The sequence below is a fragment of the Culicoides brevitarsis genome, chromosome 2, assembly GCF_036172545.1.
Source record: "Culicoides brevitarsis isolate CSIRO-B50_1 chromosome 2, AGI_CSIRO_Cbre_v1, whole genome shotgun sequence".
NCBI classification, from domain to species: domain Eukaryota; kingdom Metazoa; phylum Arthropoda; class Insecta; order Diptera; family Ceratopogonidae; genus Culicoides; species Culicoides brevitarsis.
This window is the reverse complement of record NC_087086.1, coordinates 15,520,020-15,542,629: the sequence shown is the minus strand read 5'-3', so window position 1 is coordinate 15,542,629 and position 22,610 is coordinate 15,520,020. Positions and strand designations below refer to the sequence as shown.

General features: G+C 38.0%; 2 protein-coding genes across 2 annotated transcripts; one reads left to right on the top strand and one right to left on the bottom strand.

Moving 5' to 3' along the window:
* Positions 1-77: 77 nt before the first annotated feature.
* Positions 78-18,969, top strand: LOC134828567 (dynein axonemal heavy chain 7). The gene is made up of 13 exons (XM_063841544.1): positions 78-1,886; positions 1,948-2,237; positions 2,287-2,581; positions 2,643-3,055; positions 3,111-4,502; positions 5,298-9,489; positions 11,280-11,749; positions 11,810-12,097; positions 12,156-14,121; positions 14,402-14,636; positions 18,057-18,208; positions 18,418-18,699; positions 18,757-18,969. Exons 1-13 carry the CDS (start codon positions 78-80, stop codon positions 18,967-18,969), a joined length of 11,997 nt encoding a protein of 3,998 aa, XP_063697614.1.
* Positions 15,327-18,034, bottom strand: LOC134832286 (cilia- and flagella-associated protein 91-like). Its single transcript, XM_063846270.1, has 2 exons — positions 16,877-18,034; positions 15,327-16,820 (listed from the first exon to the last, which is right to left on the bottom strand). The coding sequence occupies exons 1-2, from the start codon at positions 18,032-18,034 to the stop codon at positions 15,327-15,329; spliced, it is 2,652 nt and encodes an 883-aa protein (XP_063702340.1).
* Positions 18,970-22,610: the final 3,641 nt, after the last annotated feature.

The window sequence follows — 22,610 nt, the reverse complement described above, 5'->3', positions numbered from 1 at the left end:
ACCAACCGTTGATTTTTGTGTCATAAAAGACTGGTTTTTAACAAAAATTTTTATATTTTATACAAAAAACGACCAAAATGAGTGGCGGAAAGCCTCCCACAGCGGGCGGCAATAAAAGAAAACTCGGATTGGATCTTCCGGGACCTTCTCGTTTCATTCGAACTGAATTAAAGAAACGCGCAAACACGGATTTCAACGCGAAAAAGATTTGGGCAGAGCTGAATCGTCCCTTGGGGTGTCAGAACTTCTTAAGCCCGAACGTTTTCTCGTTGCCGGAGAAGGTTTTGCGTCATTCGTCGAAAATGTTGCCAGATTCGGCAGCGAGAGCACGCAAAAAAGCCCTGGCAGACAAGAAAAAGAAGCGAAAATCGTACACGGAGGTCCGAAAAGAGCGCGAAGAGTTCCGAAAACGTCTCATTGACTTGATAATTAGCAAAGATGAGGAATACACGATGGACGATGATACTTTTCCAAATGCTCATGAACGGGAAACGATGCGATATTACTATTATATCAAGCATGGGATTGACACAGCTCATGTGGCGCCCATCGATAAGAAGGTTTTGAACAGAATTTTGACGTTAATCCCAAAAAATCTCCAAAAATACCAAGAAATGTTGAAAAATATCACGGAAGAGATGAAACTCGATTACAATTTAGCGGTCAAAAAAGCCGTTATCGACTTCGTGCTTGGAGACGCTCTCTTCCGTTACGTAAAAAAAGATGAAATGACCCATGCCAGAGTTGAAGTTAAGGATATGACACTCAAATGGAAGCATCGTTACGACGAAAATCGCCGTCAACTCAAACGAAATCTCTTCGCGATCAATCGTTGTCTTGCTCAAATCCTCGAAATTTGGCATACGAGCTTCAAGGGCATCGAATTTGTTGATTTAGAATCGCTAATTAGCAAAGGAGCTGCTTATGATTTGTCTGAATTCACCTCTACGGTCTCTCGAATGATCGAAGATGCGAAAAATATGCTGACTGAAAAGTGGTATGGAGCGATCCAGAGCATTTTGGTCAAAGGAGTGAAGCGAAAAATTGTCCCGGATCAGACAAAACCGCGACTTTTGAAGCGATTTCATAATTCTGTGTCAGCTTTGATGACGCAACAGCTTCAGGACATGTGCATACGGAGCCTTTACACGTACACGGATTATATTTGTGACATTGGGAACAAAAACCAAGGATTTCGTTTGACGATTTTGCTCGAAAATGAAGACACACTGACTTTTATTCCGAGTTTTTCGAAGTTTAGCACCGAAATTATCCGAATGATAGACACAATTGTACGAGCAAGTCGCATTTTTCCGCGAATTGAGACAAAAATGTACCCGGATGGCGTCAATGACCTTGAGAATAACATGCTGAAGCCCGATATTCCTGCACAAATTATCGCGGAATGCAAGGAAAAGATCCATTTGATGCTCGAGGAGCAACGAATTGGACCGGAATTGCGCATGCAGGACTTTGACAAGTACATGTCGTTGATGAATGGCGAAGATATCGAAGTAATTACGAGTTTCATGCGACAAAAAGCGAGTTTTGAGGAATATTGTGACCTCATACAAAAGTATAAAGAGATTGAAAATGAAATTTCACGCGAGGTATATGGCGTGATTTCCATGCAATTTTACGATTTTCACCGTGAAGGACTCATTGAGACGCTGGAAGGCTTGGCAAAGTTCATGCAACAGGAATTACTGCAAAAAATGATCACCGAACAGCAGAATAGTTGCGTAAAATTAGCTCAAGAGTACGAAGGGATCTCCGCAAAAATCTTAAGTATACCAAAAGACACGGCAGAATTGATGGAATTGAAGGCCTATGCGGCAAAAACTGAGGATAAAACAATTCCCGAGATGGAAGAACGACTCAGAGTGGTAAGAATTTTCAAAATTTTTAATAAATGTTTCCAAAATTCTCATAAAAAATATTTTTTAGAACTTAAAACATCTTCTTTATCTAACGGATCATACAATTTTTACCCCGCTTGAGCTAAAACAGAACACAAATACGTTCACTTGGTACCTGAAAATGCCAACTGTGTTCCAAAAACATAAGGAAATCGTCATTGACAAGACTGCGGAGTATCAGGAAGCCCTCAAGAAACGCATTGAAGCCTTTATCCGTGACTTGGAAGTCTTTTGGGATCAAGTTAAGGAGTACGAAGGATGGGGTGACATCAAACTCCTGTCAAGATATCGCAAAAAAGCGACCATTTTGGATAATAAGTGAGAAATTCCTTAAAAATTTAACTTTTTTTCATTAAATTTTCCGTAGATTGGTAGCGGCAATGGAAAAAATCGACCAAATTAACGAAGAAGAAGCCGCTTATGGATGGGAATTGTCCCAATATCCGCTCCGGAAGCAATGTCACGATAAATTAATCCCTTATAAGAAGCTGTATGATGCGGGACAAGAGTTTTTGGACAAGCACAATACTTGGATCAACTCCCAAATTGGTACTCATGACCCCGAAGTTATTGAGGATACAGTAGGAAACCTCTATAGAATCGTTACGAAGCTTGAAAAGCAATTTCAGTTGCAGCCAAATACGTTTCGTTTAACTCAAGATGCAAGTTTTAAACTTTTTTTTTTAATTTTTAATCAAATTTTCTAAAAAAAAAATTTTTTAGATCAAAAATCGTATCGACGACTTCAAGAAACACTCGTTACTCCTCCAAACTCTTGGAAATCCGGGCATGAAAGACCGTCATTGGGAAAAGGTCTCGGAAATTATTGGATTTCCTATTAAAGTTTCCACGGAATTGACTTTGTCGCGCGTCATCGACTACAATCTCGACGAATATCTGCCGAAATTCGTGCCAATTTCGGATAGCGCCACTAAAGAAAATAACTTGGAGAAGCAAATGAACAGCATGATCAACGAATGGAGTGACATGGCATTCACTGTTAACCCCTATCGTGATTCTGGAACGTACATTTTATCAGCAGTCGATGATATTCAGGTGTTACTCGATGATCACATCATAAAAACGCAGACTATGAAGGGATCGCCTTACATCAAACCGTTCGAGGAAGACATTTTGTAAGTTTTTTAATTAATTTTTGGTGAAATTTTTACTAAAACTGATAAATTTCAGGGCTTGGGAGAAAAAACTCATGCTTTTGCAGGAAATTTTGGATGACTGGCTTCGTGTGCAGGCGAATTGGATGTATTTAGAGCCAATTTTCTCCAGTCCTGACATCCAATCTCAAATGCCCGAGGAAGGAAGACGTTTCAGTGCTGTCGATAAAATTTGGCGCGACTTGATGAAAGCCGTTAATTTAGACACGCGCGTCTTAACTGTCATCGAAATCGATAAAATGTCGGAAAAACTCAAAAAATCCTTCAATCTCTTGGAAGTTATTCAAAAAGGACTTAATGAATACCTCGAAAAGAAACGTCTCTTCTTCCCACGCTTCTTTTTCCTCTCAAACGAGGAGCTTTTAGAGATTTTATCGGAAACCAAAGATCCAACTCGGGTCCAGCCACACTTGAAAAAGTGTTTCGAAGGCATTGCGTCGTTATTTTTCACCGAAGCACTCGAAGTTACGATCATGCGTTCGAGCGAAGGCGAGGAAATTGAACTTGTGGACATCATTAACACCGCAAAAGCTCGTGGGCAGGTCGAAAAATGGCTTTTGGAGCTGGAAACTGACATGAAAAAGAGTATTCACAAGAAAATCAAGCAATGTGTCGAGGCTTACGTGACAAATGTGCGACATGAATGGGTGTTGATGTGGCCCGGACAATGCATTCAATCCATTTCCATGACTTATTGGACGACGGAGGTCACGGAATGCTTCTTTTCGGGCAATCCAGTAGCAGCGATGGCGGATTATCTCGAGCAATGTCGAACCCAAATCGGGCATATTGTGGATTTAGTTCGTGGAGCACTTTCAATACAAAATCGAATCACATTGGGAGCTCTTGTCGTGCTGGATGTTCATTCTCGTGACGTTTTAATCGAGTTAATTGACAAACAAACGACCAAAGCGAACGATTTCAACTGGCTCGCACAGTTACGGTACTATTGGGAGAAGGAAAATCTCGCAACTCGCATGATAAATTCAACGCTGATGTATGGATACGAATATCTCGGCAACACACCACGTTTGGTAATCACTCCGTTGACTGATCGTTGTTACCGAACGCTTTTTGGTGCGTTACATTTGCATCTGGGAGGCGCTCCAGAAGGTCCTGCAGGCACAGGAAAAACGGAAACGACAAAGGATTTGGCAAAAGCAGTTGCGAAGCAGTGTGTTGTCTTCAATTGCTCAGATGGATTGGATTATATCGCGCTCGGGAAGTTTTTCAAGGGATTAGCTTCGTGCGGTGCGTGGTCTTGTTTTGATGAGTTTAACAGAATTGACTTGGAAGTGTTATCGGTTGTGGCGCAACAGATTTTGACGATTCAAAGAGGAATAAATTCAGGAAATGACTCGTTGATGTTTGAGGGAACGCAGTTGAAGTTGGATCCAACGTGCGCTGTGTAAGTTTTTTTAACGTATTTTTTTTAAATTTTGACAGATAAAAATATGACAGTTGTCAAATTTTGTTTGGTTGAATTGTCATATTGAGTTTTTTTTTTATTTTTTATTATTGACGACATAAATATCAAAAAAATTATAAAAACCACAAAATTTTAGAAAAATTACATTTGACAGGTGTCAAAATTTTTGATGTATGTCAGTTTTAAAACTTTTTTAGACAAATTTTTTAATCTAAAATGACACAAAATCGATTAAAAATGGAAATTTATTGTAAAAATGGCATTTAATAAAATGACAGCTGTCAAAATTTTTAATAAATTGTTAGTTTTAGAACTTTTTCAATCAAAAATTGAATCTTATATGCCACAAAATTGATTTAAAAAGATTGAAATTTAATAAAAACCAGAAATTTTTAGAAAATTGACATTTGTCAAATAATGACATGTGTCAAATTTGTATCTGAAATTTAATTTTTTTGTACCAAGAATGAAAAAAAGAGACATTAAAAGTACTTTTTGAAGAATGTATTCAACAAAATTCGTGAAAGTTGTCATTTTATTTTTGAAAGATGACAGTTGAAATTATGACAGATGTCAAAAAAATACTTTAAAATTAAATTTAACCAATTTGTTCATTTTTTTTTATCAAATTTTACCTTTTAAGACTTATAAATATCATTCAAAGCTTTATTTTTTTTTTAATTTTTTGACACCTGTCAAAATCTTATCTGTCAAAATTTTCATATTTTTCATCAAAAATCAACTTTTTAACAAATTTTCACCAATTTTTTTTAGTTTCATCACAATGAATCCCGGTTACGCTGGTCGTTCCGAACTTCCTGACAACTTGAAAGCTCTTTTCCGTTCCGTCGCTATGATGGTTCCTGATTACGTGCTCATCTCCGAAATCGAGCTTTATGCCTTTGGATTCCTCGAAGCAAAGCCCTTAGCAGTCAAAATCGTCGCAACTTATCGTTTGTGCTCCGAACAACTTTCGTCGCAGCCTCATTACGATTATGGCATGCGAGCTGTAAAATCTGTGTTGAAAGCTGCGGGCAACTTGAAACTCCGATACCCTCACGAATCTGAAGATATTTTGGTCCTGCGTTCGATAAAAGATGTCAATTTAGCGAAATTCTTGAATCATGACGTCCCGTTATTCCAAGGCATCACTTCCGATCTCTTTCCTGGTATAATAATGCCTGATCCCGATTACGTCGTGTTCAATGAAGCTGTTCGAAAGGCTTGTGAGAACCAGAACAAACAAATGACGCCGTATTTCTTAGAGAAGATTCAACAACTCTACGAAATGATTGTCGTTCGGCATGGCTTGATGATTGTTGGACTTCCGTTTGGCGGCAAGACATCCGCGTATCGTGTTTTAGCCGAAGCCTTGGGCCTTATCGAGGATTTGGGCGAAATGAATGAGCATCGGGTCGAATTTAAAGTTATTAATCCGAAATCTATCACGATGGGGCAACTTTATGGACAATTTGATCCCGTTTCGCACGAATGGAGCGATGGAATTTTAGCTGTTTCGTATCGTCAATTCGCCCAAAGTACCACCACAGACCGGAAATGGCTCATTTTCGATGGGCCCGTTGACGCAATATGGATTGAGAACATGAACACCGTGCTGGATGACAACAAAAAATTGTGTCTCATGTCGGGCGAGATCATTCAACTCGCGCCAACGACAAATTTGGTGTTTGAGCCGATGGATTTGGAAGCTGCTTCGCCAGCGACGGTGTCTCGTTGCGGCATGATCTACATGGAACCCGACACTTTGGGCTGGGAACCGTTGCTGGAGTCGTGGAAGAACACGTTGCCCGAACGATTGAACGAAGTGAACAAACAAAGTATTCATCAAATGTTTTCCCGTTTCTGTCCCGTGCTCCTTTGGTTCATCCGGAAGGGCGGATTGCAAGAAATGGCGTCAACTTTGAATTCAACTCTCGTTGTTTCGATTATGAACTTATTTGACAGCTTCATGGACGACTTTAACGATGAAGAATACGTCAAAGGACTCAGTGACTTGGATGTTCGTGCGCAACTCGAGGGAGTTTTCTTCTTTTCCTGCATCTGGGGTCTCGGAGGACCCTTGAACAACGCATCACGTCTCAAATTTTCCGAACTTTTCCGCGGATTGACGGAAAAAGTGTTCCCGCAAGAGCTTAACGAGAAACTTCGCATCCCGAAAGACTTCCGTCCGGCAAATTTAACGAAGCCTTTCATCTTTCAAATACCGAAACAGGGCTCCGTCTTCGATTATCGCTTCATTAAAGAAGGTAAAGGCAAATGGAAACCCTGGGCAGATGAAATTGCAAGTGCTCCTCCGATCCCGCGTGACATGCCAGTGAACCAAATAATCGTTACAACATCGGAAACGATCAGAATGTGCGCTTTGATGGAACTTTTGGTGCAACATTCGAAGCATGTGATGCTCGTAGGACCAACGGGCACCGGAAAAAGCGTTTATATCATCGATTTTTTGCTCAAAAAGAACGACACGAGCAAATACAAGCCACTTTTGATGAATTTTTCGGCACAAACAACCGCAAATCAGACGCAAGACGTGATAATGTCAAAGCTGGACAAACGTCGAAAGGGTGTTTATGGACCGCCGTTGGGGAAAAAATGCGTTATTTTCATCGACGATGTTTCCATGCCGCTGAAGGAGACTTATGGAGCTCAACCTGCTATTGAAATCCTTCGAATGTGGTTGGACCATGGGATTTGGTACGATAAAAAGGATAACGTCGTGTTGAAACTCATCGATATGCAAATGATGTGTGCGATGGGGCTTCCAACGTCAGGAAATACCGTAACTCCTCGTTTTGCGAGACATTTCAACCTGTTTGCGATCGATGAATTCGACGATCAAGCTCTAATAACGATTTTTAGCAAGATTGTGTTGTGGCATCTCGACACCCGGGGATTTTCCAAAGAGTTTGATCCAAGTATCGATGAAATTGTGCTCTCAACGTTGAATATTTACAACAATTGTCGTCAAAATTTGAGACCAACTCCTGCGAAATGTCATTATTTGTTCAATTTACGGGACTTTTCGCGCGTCGTGCAAGGAGTTTTGATGTCCGTGCCCGAAGGAACTGAAACAATTAACTCGATGAGACGATTATGGGCTCACGAAGTACTTCGTGTGTACGGAGATCGACTCGTAGATGAGCATGACAGGGTCTGGTTGTTCAATGTGCTGCGAGATACGATCAACTCGAAGATGTCTGAACCGGCGGATGTGCTTTTTGAACGTTTAATCGAAAAGGGAAAGCCTTTAACGGAACAAAATTTACGAAATTTGATGTTTTGTGACTTTACCAACCCCAAAGCAGATACAAAGTTGTACCTGGAGGTGCAAGAAATCGAACATTTACGCTTCACAGTTGAAGGATATTTAAGTGAATTTAACAATGTATCGAAAAAACCGATGAATTTGGTGCTTTTTGTCTTCGCCGTTGAGCATCTTTCGAGAATTTGTCGCGTTATTAAGCAACCACGTGGTCATTGCTTGCTCGTGGGTGTCGGAGGATCAGGAAGACAGTCACTTTCGCGATTGGCAAGTCACGTATGCGATTGTGAAATGTTCCAGATCGAGTTAACTCGAACTTATGGGGCAAACGAATGGCATGAGGACCTTAAACAGATCCTGCGGAAAGTGGCGACGAGCGAACAGCATGGCGCGTTTCTCTTTACGGACACTCAAATTAAGGAAGAGGGATTTTTGGAAGACATTAACAACTTGTTGAACTCTGGCGAAGTCCCGAATCTCTTCAATAACGAAGAAAAAGTCGAAATTTTGGAGAAAATGCGGCAAATGGATCGTCAAAAAGATAAAAGTCTTCAAACGGATGGCAGTCCCGTGGCGTTATTCAATCTTTTTGTGACAATTATCAAGGAGCAGCTTCACGTGATACTTTCAATGTCGCCCATTGGTGACGCCTTTCGTAATCGGGTGCGAAAATTCCCTTCAATCGTGAATTGTTGCACTATTGATTGGTTCGCAGCGTGGCCCAAAGACGCTCTATTGGCTGTTGCTACGAAATTCTTGGGAGATATCGAGATGAAAGGCAACGAACGAAGCGTTTGCATTGACATGTGCATGCAATTCCATACTTCGACCCAAAAATTGACGGAAGAGTTCTACACAAGGCTCAACCGCAAAAATTACGTGACCCCGACTTCGTATTTGGAGTTGATCAGCACATTCCAAACGTTGCTCGAGAAGAAAAGAACTGAAACAGCGGGTGCTAAACAGCGTTACCTCACAGGTTTGGACCAACTGAAAATCGCCGCCGAACAAATCGTCGTAATGCAGAAAAATTTGGAGATTTTACAACCTCAACTGAAGGCAATTAACGAAACTGTCGCGATTCAACTTGAAAAAGTCGCTGCCGAAAGTGATGAAGCCGCAAAAACGCGAGAAATAGTGAAGCGGGATGAAGTAAATGCGGAAGCGACAGCAACTGCAGCTCAATCTATCAAGAAGGAATGTGATGAACGACTGGAAGAAGCGATGCCCGCATTGAATGCTGCTCTGGAAGCATTAAATACGATCAACGCGAGCGATATTTCCAACATCAAAAAGATTGGAAGACCTCCGCCGGCGTTAAAATTACTCTTGGAGGCAATTGCAATCTTGAAAGACATCAAACCAGACAAAGTTCCGAATCCAGCAGGTACGGGACAGATCGATGATTGGGATAAACCCATACAAAGGATGTTGGCAGCGACGAATTTCTTGGATAGCTTGAAGAGTTTCGACAAAGACAACATTGATCCGAAGACGATTCAACGACTGCACGAGAGAATTTTGAGTAACGAGATGTTTACGGAGGAAAATGTCGAAAAAAATTTCCAAAAAGCTGTTGGATTGTTCCTGTGGGTGCACGCGATGATCGATTATGAGAAAGTTGCTCGTCAAATTGCTCCGAAAAGAGCTGCATTGAAGGAAGCTGAAGATACGTACAATGTAAGTTTAATTTTTTTTATTAAATACTTGTTTCGTCAAAAATTGACCCAATATGATCAGAAATCATCTTTAGAATGAATATTTATTCAATTTTAGACTTAAAAGTGATCAAAAAATGACTTGCAAAAAAAATCAGAGTTTGAACCTCCAAACTCTGATTTTTTTGTTTCATCAAATATCGACCCAATATGATCAGAAATCATCTGTAGAATGAATATTTATTCAATTTTAGGCTTAAAAGTGATCAAAAACTGACTTGCAAAAAAAATCAGAGTTCGACCCAATATGGACAGAAATCAACTTTAGAATGAATATTTATTCAATTTTAGGCTTAAAAGTGATCAAAAAATGACTTGCAAAAAAAATCAGAGTTTGAACCTCCAAACTCTGATTTTTTTGTTTCATCAAATATCGACCCAATATGATCAGAAATCAACTTTAGAATGAATATTTATTCAATTTTAGGCTTAAAAGTGATCAAAAAATGACTTGCAAAAAAAATCAGAGTTTGAACCTCCAAACTCTGATTTTTTTGTTTCATCAAATATCGACCCAATATGATCAGAAATCAACTTTAGAATGAATATTTATTCAATTTTAGGCTTAAAAGTGATCAAAAAATGACTTGCAAAAAAAATCAGAGTTTGAACCTCCAAACTCTGATTTTTTTGTTTCATGAATATTTAAATATCGACCCAATATGATCAGAAATCTTTAGAATGAATATTTATTCAATTTTAGGCTTAAAAGTGATCAAAAAATGACTTGCAAAAAAAATCAGAGTTTGAACCTCCAAACTCTGATTTTTTTGTTACGTCAAATATCGACCCAATATGAACAGAAATCAGCTTTAGAATGAATATTTATTCAATTTTAGGCTTAAAAGTGATCAAAAAATGACTTGCAAAAAAAATCAGAGTTTGAACCTCCAAACTCTGATTTTTTTGTTTCATCAAATATCGACCCAATATGCATCTCTAGAATGAGTATTTATTCAATTTTAGGCTTAAAAGTGATCAAAAAAACTTATCGACCCAATATGATCAGAAATCATCTTTAGAATGAATATTTATTCAATTTTAGGCTTAAAAGTGATCAAAAAATGACTTGCAAAAAAAATCAGAGTTTGAACCTCCAAACTCTGATTTTTTTGTTTCGTCAAATATCGACCCAATATGATCAGAAATCAACTTTAGAATGAATATTTATTCAATTTTAGGCTTAAAAGTGATCAAAAATGACTTGCAAAAAATCAGAGTTTGAACCTCCAAACTCTGATTTTTTTGTTTCATCAAATATCGACCCAATATGATCAGAAATCAACTTTAGAATGAATATTTATTCAATTTTAGGCTTAAAAGTGATCAAAAAATGACTTGCAAAAAAAATCAGAGTTTGAACCTCCAAACTCTGATTTTTTTGTTTCGTCAAATATCGACCCAATATGAACAAAAATCATCTTTAGAATGAATATTTATTCAATTTTAGGCTTAAAAGTGATCAAAAAATGACTTGCAAAAAAAATCAGCGTTTGAACTTCCAAACGCTGATTTTTTTGTTTCGTCAAATATCGACCCAATATGAACAGAAAATCTTTAGAATGAATATTTATTCAATTTTTGCTTTGAAATCCATCAAAAATTTTGATTTTTTTGTTTCGTCAAATATCGACCCAGTATGAACAAAAATCATCTTTAGAATGAATATTTATTCAATTTTAGGCTTAAAAGTGATCAAAAAATGACTTGCAAAAAAATTTTCTTCTCATTTTTTCTCGTTTCATTTTTTAGACCGCCATGACAGAGTTAAACTACAAAAAATCCGAGCTCCAAAACGTTGAAGACAAATTAGCGGACCTCCAAAAGAAACTCGACGCTCAAATCGCCAATTTCAAGAAGCAAGAAGCCAATATGCAACTTTGTCAGAAGAAACTTGAGCGAGCCACTGAACTCATTAACGGCTTGGGAGGCGAAAAAGATCGTTGGACCGAAGCTGCCGAGCAATTGGGAGAAATTTACGAGACAATTACGGGTGACGTGCTCATCTCATCGGGAATTGTGGCGTATTTGGGTCCCTTTACGACGGAATTTCGCACAAAACAAGTCGCGGAATGGGCTACCATGTGTCGCATGAAAGGCGTTGTGTGTGCTCCAGACTTTCAGCTCATCACAGTACTTGGCGATCCGGTTTCGATACGTGCTTGGAATATTTTTGGATTGCCCAGTGATGCGTTTTCCATCGAAAGTGCGATTATTATAACGTAAGTTTTGATTAAAAATGAAAGTTTTGTCAACATCAATAATTTTTTGATATTTTTAAGGAACGCTCGTCGCTGGCCTTTGATGATTGATCCTCAAGGACAAGCAAATAAATGGATTCGTAACATGGAAAAGGCAAATAGACTGTCAATTATTCGTCTAAATCAACCAGATTACACTCGAGTGTTGGAAAATTCAATCCAATTTGGACTTCCCGTGTTACTGGAGAACGTTGGAGAAGAAATCGAGCCGATTTTGGAGCCGGTATTGCTTAAACAGACATTTAAACAAGGCGGTATTAAGTGTATTAAGCTTGGAGATGCCATTATTGAGTACAATGACTCCTTTAAGTAAGATTTTTATAAAAAAATTTAAGTTTTTATCTCAAAATTTCAATTTTTCTTGTAGACTTTACATCACAACGAAGCTCCGAAACCCTCATTACTTACCAGAAATCGCTGTCAAGGTCACTCTCTTGAACTTTATGATCACCGAAGCTGGTCTACAGGATCAATTACTCGCAATTACCGTCGCCAAAGAACGTCCTGACCTCGAAACGGAACGAAATCAGCTTATCGTGCAAGGAGCCGACAACAAACGTCAACTCAAAGAGATCGAAGACAAAATTTTGCACATTTTATCAACTTCGGAGAATTTATTGGAAGACGAAACCGCGGTAAATGTCTTGAGTTCGTCAAAAACGTTAGCTAACGACATCGTGGAGAAACAAGCGATTGCCGATATCACCGAGAAACAAATTGACGCAGCCCGTTTGGTTTATACGCCAATTGCGGTTCACTCGACTACCTTATTTTTCACCATCATTGACTTGGCTAACATCGATCCCATGTATCAATACAGTTTGGTGTGGTTCGTGAATTTATTTACAGCAGCAATTGATAATACCGAAAAAATTGACGATGTCCCGTTGCGACTTACGGATTTGAAGCAATATTTCACGAAAAGTCTTTATGAAAATATTTGTCGCAGTTTGTTCGAAAAAGACAAACTTTTGTTCTCGTTACTTTTGTGCGTCAATTTGCGGCGTGACGAGCTCGAAGTGACTCCCACGGAATGGATGTTTTTCCTCACGGGCGGTGTGAGTCTCGGGAACCCCATTGCCAAGCCAGCTGATTGGCTTTCGACGAAATGTTGGGACGAGCTATGCCGTCTTTCGGATTTCGACTCTTTCCGGGGATTGCATGAACATGTGAAGGAAAATTTGGATAAATGGCGCGCTTTGTACGAAAGTGAGATGCCTCAAGATGAAAATTTGCCTGAACCGTGGCACACTAAACTCACCTTATTCCGTAAATTGATGATTTTGCGATGCATTCGTGCCGACAAACTCGTTCCGGCGGTGCAAAATTTCGTCGCGACGATCATGGGACAGGAATTTATCGAGCCGCCACCTTTTAACATCGCCGCATCGTACGAAGATTCGAATTGTTGCACCCCACTGATTTTTGTTTTGACGCCGGGAGCTGATCCAACGGTGACTTTGCTGAAATTTGCTGATGATCAAGGTTACGGAGCCCAAAGACTTTTCTCGTTGTCACTTGGGCAAGGTCAAGGCCCCATCGCAGCGCGATTAGTGGATGAGGGCACCAAATTCGGTAACTGGGTCATTTTACAAAATTGTCACTTGGCGAAAAGTTGGATGCCAACCTTGGAGAAAATTTGCGAAAATTTGATGCCGGACTCGACGCACCCTGATTTCCGTTTGTGGTTGACTTCGTACCCGGCAGAGCACTTTCCGACGGTTGTTTTGCAAAATGGCGTCAAAATCACGAATGAACCTCCGAAGGGATTACGTGCGAATATTCAAAGGTCGTACTTGGCAGATCCAATTAACGATCCGGAATGGTTTGAATCGTGCAGTCAGCCGAAAATTTTCAAAAAATTACTTTATTCGTTGTGTTTCTTCCACGCAATTGTGCAAGAAAGACGTCAATTTGGCCCGATCGGATGGAATATACCGTATGAATTTAACGAAACGGATCTCAGTATCTCCTTGACGCAGTTGATGATGTTCCTCAATGAATACGAAGAGGTTCAATTTGTGGCTTTGCGATATCTCACAGGCGAATGTAACTACGGAGGACGAGTTACCGATGATTGGGATCGAAGAACTTTGAATACAATTCTTCGAAAATTTTATACTCCGACACTTTTGAGCGATTCTGGGTACAAATTTGATCCAACAGGCACGTATTACGCCCCGGAAGAGAACGAATACGAAGCTTATATGAACTACACGAAGGAATTGCCGATGTTGACGAAGCCAGCAGTGTTTGGATTGCATGACAACGCGGAAATTATCAAGGATCAGCAGGAAACTAACGTTCTTTTGGCTAATACGTTGCTGACACAGGTGAAAAATTTACTTAAAAATTATTTTTTCTTCATTTTTTTAATATTTTTCTTCCAATTGCCTTCATTTCATGAGTAGGATCGATGGGTAAAGTATAAATTTTTCTCTTTTTCTGCAGTTTTTCACATTTTTCTTGTTCCTTAACATTTTTTGATCTCTTAACGACCATCAACTACAGGATTTATGGGAGCAAAGGGTAAGTTTTTATTAATTTTCATTCTATTTGAGTCAAAATTATTCATGAAATCGATAAAAATTGATAAAAATATTTCGTTTTTAGAACACCCAAGGCACAGGAGATGCCGAAAAAGCAACCGAAGAATTGGTTGTCGGGGTTTCGACTGAAATTTTGAATAAATTGCCGCCGTTGTTTGATAGAGATGAAGCTTTGGACAAATATCCGACGAGTTATCATCAGAGCATGAACACGGTTCTTGTGCAAGAGATGGGAAGATTTAATACTTTGCTTCTGTGTATCAAAAATAGCTTGGAAACTGTCAGAAAAGCTGTTAAAGGTGAGTTTTTTTTATTAATTTTCACATTTCTGAAAGAAATTTTTAACATGTTTGGATGAAATTTCACAAATTGACTCAATTTTTGTGTCAGAACTTGAAAATATCAATCAAAATTTCTCAATTTTTACGAAAATTTTTGTATTTTTTGATAAACTTTCAGAGCTCAAATAATTTTTTTTGTCAAAACTTTTGAAATTTATTCAAATTTTCTCAATTTCGGAATTTTTCTTTGATAATTTTTGGATAAATTTAAAATTTTTGAGTAAGTTTTTATCGGAAAGCTTTAAAATTATATCCAAATCTCTCAATTTTGAGATTTTTTTCGTTAATTTTGGAATTTTCCAAAAAAATTTTAAATTTTATGTCTTTTTTATGTTAAAACTTTTTAATTTTTAATCAATTTTTTTCAGTTTTAGAATTTTTTGAGTAAAATTTTAAAGTCAAACACTTTTGTTATATCGAAAATTCTAAAATTATATCAATTTTTTAATTTTCTCAGATTTTACTTTAAAAATTCGACATCTCAAGTCAAAATTTCTGAATTTATTTTCAAAGTTCTTCAGTTTTTACATTTTTTTGATAAAATTTTGCATTTTTTTGATAAAATTTCAAAGTTTCAGTCAATTTTTGTGTCAAATCTTCTAAATTTTATTCAAATTTTCTAAATTTTCATCAATTTTTTAGGTAAATCTACGTTTCCGCTTCCTCGTCAGTTCCTTCGTCATCACCGCGTTGCAAATAAATGTCAATTGAAGCCCTCGACGACGATCTACGTCTCTTCAAATCCTCCTCTTCCAACTGTTTCTTCAATTTTTCGTTCAAATTATTCACAATTCTATTCAGCAGTTCCTTCTGGAAGTTCAGCTTAGCAGACGACGTTTCACTATCCTGCTCCGATCCCTCTTGCGATTGACTTCCCGAGCATTTCATCACGTGCATCAACGTTTTGCTGATACAATCGTTAATTACATGCATCGATTCATACTGCGCGACATCCGCATTCGATTCCAACGAAGAAACTTGCGATAAAGTTGCTGAATTTCCATCTTTTTCCAAAATTTGATCAACACTTTCAACTTTTTCCTGCGGAATTTCTTCGATACTCTTCCAAATCGCGTCATGCGCTGCCAACAAATGTACCTGGCGTTCGCGTTTTTGTCGATCGCGCGTCATAATCTTCAAAATTTCGGGCGCTATGAACTCTTGGATGAGATCCGAAGCAATTTTCATGTTTTTGGTTTGCGTTTCGTTCCACATGTTGTGATCGGCGGCTTTTTCAATGAGTTCCGGGACAATGCACTCTTGGATGAAAGTAGCGGAGGACTGCAAATCATCGGTTTGCGTTTCAGCAAGGCGTTGAATCAAGTCCGTGTGAGACAGGAAATCGTCTAAAATGTCGCTGATCATGTTGATGTTCGGTTCGGGGACTTTTGACATGATTTCCGGGAAAATTTGCGTTTTCAAGGTCATTCGAAGGTCTTGTTCTTTAGTTCGTTTGATGGGGACATCACGACTTGTCATCGCCGCTTCGTCAATTTTCTTCGCTTTTTCGCGGATATATTGACGCGCCTCTTCCTCCGTCATCTCGGTGATGCCTTCCATCAAGACATTTTCCAAATATGTCGCGACAACGTCATGTTCCGCTTTGAAAATGTTCCGATAAATTTCCTCGCTGTGTTTTTTCTTCTCCGCATCCACTTCGGACTTGGTTTTATTCCATTGTTCACGTCTGTCGCGCTCACGTTCTGCCAGCAAAACCATCGCATGAGCTTTTCTTTCTTCCTGCAGCCGTTCCAGTTCGCTCGAAAGGAATTTCAGCATGAAACCAACATCACCACTGACTTCAGCACGAACTTTTTCCCCGACAACGTCATCTCCTTCAACCGTAACTGACGATTTTTCGGTCTCAATTTCAGGAAAAAGAGCTCGAACCGAATCCAACATCTTTCCGGACTGCAATTCGTCGATCAATTCGCGACATTGTTCCTTTCCGCGATGAATTAAGTTCTGAATGGCGCGTCCTTTGATGTAACGTTGTACCAAAAGTGCATTTTGGTATTCAGCTTCGTCATGTTCCGGCTCCTGAGCGTCAAGGGGAGACGTTTCGTCGCTATCTGTGGGCGAGGAGACATAAACCATGCATTTTGGAAGCGGATGTTTTGCTTCGTTTTGTTGCCGGAATGACTACAAAATTAAAAAAAATATTAAAATTGATTTTTTTGATGATTTTTAGGTCATACCTTCAGCGAATCGTAAAGTTGTCCCAAAAATTTATCAGTCCAAAGTCCTTTTTGGGTCTCTTTTATCTCTTCTTTCGGTTTCCACAGCGGCGTTTTCGGTTTCAAATACTTTTGGATGCTCGTAGTTTTCAATTCAGGTCCCGGTTCGGAGAGATAAGTCGTTTCAAATTGCTTCGTAAATGCGTTGCTTGTGCGTCTCTTGGGCGGCAAAGGTACCGTTATTGTCTCAATGTAATCCGCAAAGTCACTTTCCTTCCGGGGTCTTGCCCGCATGCTCGCTTTGTGTTTTTTATCCAATTTTCTCAAGTTTCGCTGGTATTTTAGTCGTAATTTTTCCAATTTTTCATCTCGTGCCTTCGTCAAACGCTTCATGCTGTTTGCTAATTTCGCATCTGCCACTTGTCGATTGTTTTCTTCGCGCTCATGAAGCATTTGGAGCACCATCTGGTACCGCAGCTGTTGACAACGATCGATTTCCTGCTCTCGCTGTGTCCATTGATCCCATTCAAAGGCTTCCAAAACGACTTTTCGCTCTTCCGGCGTTCGTGTTGGCGGTAATTGTTGCTCCCAATCACGTTTAAAACGAGTTCTTTCGATAATTTCGATTTCTTTGAGTCCCGGATAGTCAAAACCTTCGACCATTTGGGCATATTGCACGATTTCTGGGAGTCCTTCGCTACCATCTCGTACATAGGCATCCGGTAACCAAGGCAAAGTTTGCGCCGATGACTCGCGAAACATCGTTTGACACCCCTGCGAACGAGATTTCTTCGTCGTAATGGGAAACATTTCCTTTGGCACTTCCGCTAACTGCACATTTAACGTCTGAAAGTTCGTCAATGGATGCGAAAAGTACTTTGGACGATCTCTTCCGTCGAAATTTACACAATTCATTTGATTTCGCGCCTCAGCCATGTACAATTCGGGTTCCGGATCGACCGGTAAGTCATTTTGGATGAGGTGAAATTGGTTTCGGGTGTCATACGAGAGCTCCGAGAACATATTTTGATACACGGGATAACATTGAACCGGAGCTGACTTCCGTAGCGCTTCGAAATTCTTCTTCCAAATGTCACGCGGACAGGAAATCGTGTAGATCGGATCGTATAAATGGTCAAAACAGCGCGTTGGAGCAACAACATGACTCTTAAAAGCCATTTTAATTGATTTTTCTTCGTAGGTGAGGTCGTTCTATCGCCTGAAATCGAAGAAGTGGTCAACGCCATCAAGACAGGACGCATTCCCGACATGTGGATGAAAAAATCTTACCCGAGCTTGAAACCGTTGGGCAGTTATGTGAATGATTTCCTTGCGAGACTCGACTTTTTACAGGTAAATTTTGCTTATTTTGCTGCTGCAACGCAATTTTACGTTTTAATGGCTAAAAATTCTTCAACATCGATTGATGTAACAACAACAATGCTCCTTAGCGATCGTTGTCATGTCAATTTTTTGTTGATTTCATGCAACTAGTGTTTGTTGTGTGTTATGGAATCCTATAAAAAAATAACTTTACATATAAAAATTTTTTTTTTTTACAGAAATGGTTTGATAACGGACCTCCAGCTACTTATTGGATCTCCGGATTTTACTTTACCCAAGCTTTTTTGACGGGAGCCCAACAGAATTACGCCCGAAAATACAAAATTCCGATAGATTTACTCTCATTCGACTTTGAAGTGCAAACGGAAAGTATCTTTGGGGAGCCTCCCGATGACGGCGTTTACGTTTACGGACTTTTTGTGGAGGGCGCTCGATGGGATCGAACCAAAAAGTGCTTGGAGGAGATGTATCCACGGATTCTTTTTGATGAAATGCCTCACGTAAAATATTTTTTGAATACTTTTTTGAAAAATTTAAAATTTTTAATTTTTTTTTAGATCTGGTTCCGTCCCATGAAACGTTCCGAAGTCAAAGAACGCCATTCCTACCTGTGCCCCGTGTATAAAACTGCCGAACGACGAGGAATTCTGTCAACTACGGGCCACAGTACGAACTTTGTTGTGTCAATTACTCTTGATTGTGCACCAGAAACCGATCCAGATCATTGGGTGATGCGTGGTTGTGCCTTACTCTGCCAATTGAGCCAATAATTTAAATCACCTAGAACCTATTTTGTAACTTTTTTGCACTTTTTTACTACTGAAATAGAAATTTGCGTGAAAAACGGTTTTTTGTTCCTCGTCAAATTCAAATTTTGAACTTTTTCGATGTTTTTTGCCGTACAAAGAAAAACATCGCACAGTTAATGACTACATTTTCCACGCTTTTTTGGCAATTTTTATTGTTGAATTGCGATATGATTGGATGCTGCGTTAACTTTTGAGCTGCTCCAGCTGCTGTGCCCATAAATTTCAAGCCGTAAACCCACAAATTTTACGACGCCTTTAAATTTTTAATTATTCACACAAAAAAAATTTATGACAATTTTACGATGAATTTTTTTTTGTTCGCAAAAAATGCGTCTCACCCCCTTGGTGGCATGAAAAAAAAATCGGAATCAATGAAAAATAGCCAAAAATAAATCAGAATAATGACACAGTCATTAATAACGTTTAAATATCCATGAAATATGAAATGAAGTGATGTGGAAATATCAAAAGAACATAAAAATCGTTCGATTTTCCTCTTTTTTCCTTTGAATATTTTCCTTTTCTTCGGTTTTGTGCCTGATGCCGCTCTGTTATTGTAATTCAATCTCTTTTCGGTAATTTATTGTTTGTCATTTACGGGCGACCGGCGAACAAAGGGAAGTCAAGGCGTTCAATTCTGGATGAAAATCTAAAATTTCCTTTGATCTGCGGGATTTTTCCTTTTTTTACTCGCTAAAAGGATTTCGGTGTCTCGGATTTTCGAGTCATTTTGAACTTTTCTTCAGAAAAAAAAGATATTATTTCATCCTCCTCGTAAAATAACAGAACACATCGCCTGCCTGTAGTATTTTTTGCCTGGTTTCCTCGCGTTTCCATGGTTACTGTCGCTCGTCGTTGTCGTCGTCGTCGGTGTGCGTCTATGGCAGCATATTTATCATTCAATTCACGGAATGTGCCGTACACCTCCGCAAATATAATCTTTTTGCCGTACACGCAGCAGCAGCAGCATCGGCAACAATGAGAGGGAAGTGAATGTACATGCAAAGAGACAAGAGGGCACAATTTTACTGTGTTATTTTCTCGTTTAATTATTGATCGTGTTTTTCCCTTTTTTTCTCTACGCTACGTACAGCGGCAGGCAGGGATGCTACAAATATATATTTTTAGAGGCTTAAAGCAATCGTGTATCAAATCTTTTTGAAATGCGAATTGCCATTGACGATGATGATGATGATGATGCTTCAAAAAGGTATTTAAATGCATTTTTTGTGCTCTTCTTTACCTTTTTAATCGGATTCAATTTTATTTCTATTTGTATTGGCAATCCGCCGCTGCCGCCGCTCTTAGTCAAATAGAGGTCACACAGCGCGCACAAACGTTGAATTCATGATGATAAATAAACAGCGAATTCAATTTCCAATAAAAGTTGCGAGCAAAGCTACTGCGAGAAGGATCGTGAATACATAATTAAATTGCTACAAATGACTTTTAATGAGATTCGCTTCATCCGTCGTCCTGGCACGGTGCTCTATAAAATGAAAAATAAATTTTTTTTTGAACTTTTTGTCCCATGCCCCATTTTAAAAGTCGAAAATCAAAAAAATAAAATAAAAAAAAATAAAAATTTCATCAAAAATTACCATTTTTAGTCAATTTTCATCATTTTCTAAAAAATATCAAAAATTTTCAATTAATTTAATTTTTTTTATTAAAAACATGAATTTTTATTGTTCAAAATATTTTTTCCAGAAATTACTAAAATATTTTTTTCAGATTTTTTAATATTTTTAAAATGATATTAAAATTTTCAATTTAAAATGCTCTAAAATCAATTTTGAATTAGAAATTCTTAATTTAATTTTTTTTTCTGTACGACAAAAAATTTAAAATAAATTAGGAGTGACCTAAATGACAAAATTCACATTAAAACGACTGAATCTCAACTTCATGTCTTTCGATTTCAATGAAAATTTTAATATTTAACCTTTAAAAATATAAAAATTTACGTTTTTAAGATTTTCCCCTCCTTTCGGGGGCGGGGGTAAATTTTAGTTTCTTCGTTTTACTGCCAAAACTTCTTATGAAAATTTATTAGTTTGGCAGAAAAACGAAAAAAACAAAAATTTCTCCCCATTTTGGAGTCTAAAAACGCAAAAATTGTTATTTTTGTGGGTCTTTCATTAAAATCGGAAGACATGAATTCAAGATTCAGTGGTTTTAATATAAAATTCGTAAATGAAAATCAATACCAATTATTCCAAATCAAGCAAATATTGAATCTTATTCAAAACTAAACTGGTTCTAATATATAAAAGCTCAAAATCGGCATTTTCGTAGAAATTCATCGACTCAACTCGAGCCTACTGTGCCTCGTCGATGACTTTGTGTGTGTTTGTTCCTCCATTTTCTACTTTAATTCAATTTAGAGTGGTATACTATTATCATATATTTTATTTGCCGAGATAGATAGATGATGATGATGCGAAGAGAGGTGCTTCACCGCACACTCCGCACACACCGCACCATCACCATCGCCGAAAAAGCAAAAGAGAGGGAAAAACAAGCAAAAACTTTTACATTCAATTTAAGAGGTTTTGCAATCACATCGTCGTCGTAGTTGTTCGTTGTCGACGACAATGATGAGGAACGTCTACAACAACAGCAGCAGCAGCCACTTTTAAGTGGAACGATGAACATACGAACGAACCACTTACCAACAGAGAAGAAAAAAAAAATTGTAGAAGCAAAACCAATGAACGTAATTATTCTGGAAATTAATTGAAATTTTGTGTTTATTTTATTTTAACTTTAACTTTGTACAGCAAAAGAGCGAATGTGGATGTAAGAGACAGCGAATGTGGAATGTCTTTGCCTCCCGTTTATGGTTGAAGTGGTTCAATTAGGTTAAACAATTGTTTTTCTATCGCAATCCGCTTGAATAGGAAATAGTTCGAATGGAGATGAAACAACTAAAGCGCCTTTTTTGGCCAAAAACAAGCTTTAATTGTAGGTTTAAAAAGTTTTCAAAATAGAAAATTCAATTTTTGGAACTAAAAAGTTTTCTACATTCCAAATTTTTTTCGATGTTTTTGTCCCAAAAGATTTTTTTTCAAAAGGGGGGGAGGGGTAAAATAAAAAAAAAGTTTTGAAATACTTTTTCATACAAAATGACAAAATTTTAACAAATTTGGGCCCTTAATAAATATTTTAGTAGTTTTTGAGGGATTTAAATTGAGATTTTATAATTTTAAATTGATCTCAAAGTATTTCAAGTTAAAAATTTACCAAAAAAAATTTCATGAAAATAACTGTCAAAAAATTTTTAAAAATAATTTTTTTGAAAATATTTTTAGAGAAGAAAATTAATGTTAAATTTCGTTTTTCAATACAAAAATTCTTGAAAATTGAAAATATTTTAAAAAATTTTTGAAAATTTCTTGAAAAAATATGGAAAAAGGCTAAAAAATGGTCAATTTTGATGAAATTTTTAACTTTTTTTTTTATTTTGCCCCATTGGATTTTCGACTTTCAAAATGGGGCAGGGGACAAAAACATAGAAAAAAATTTGGAGCGGCCTAAATGTAATTAAAAAGTTTAAAAAATCATAAAATATGACCTTCAAATATCCTTGAAGACAACTT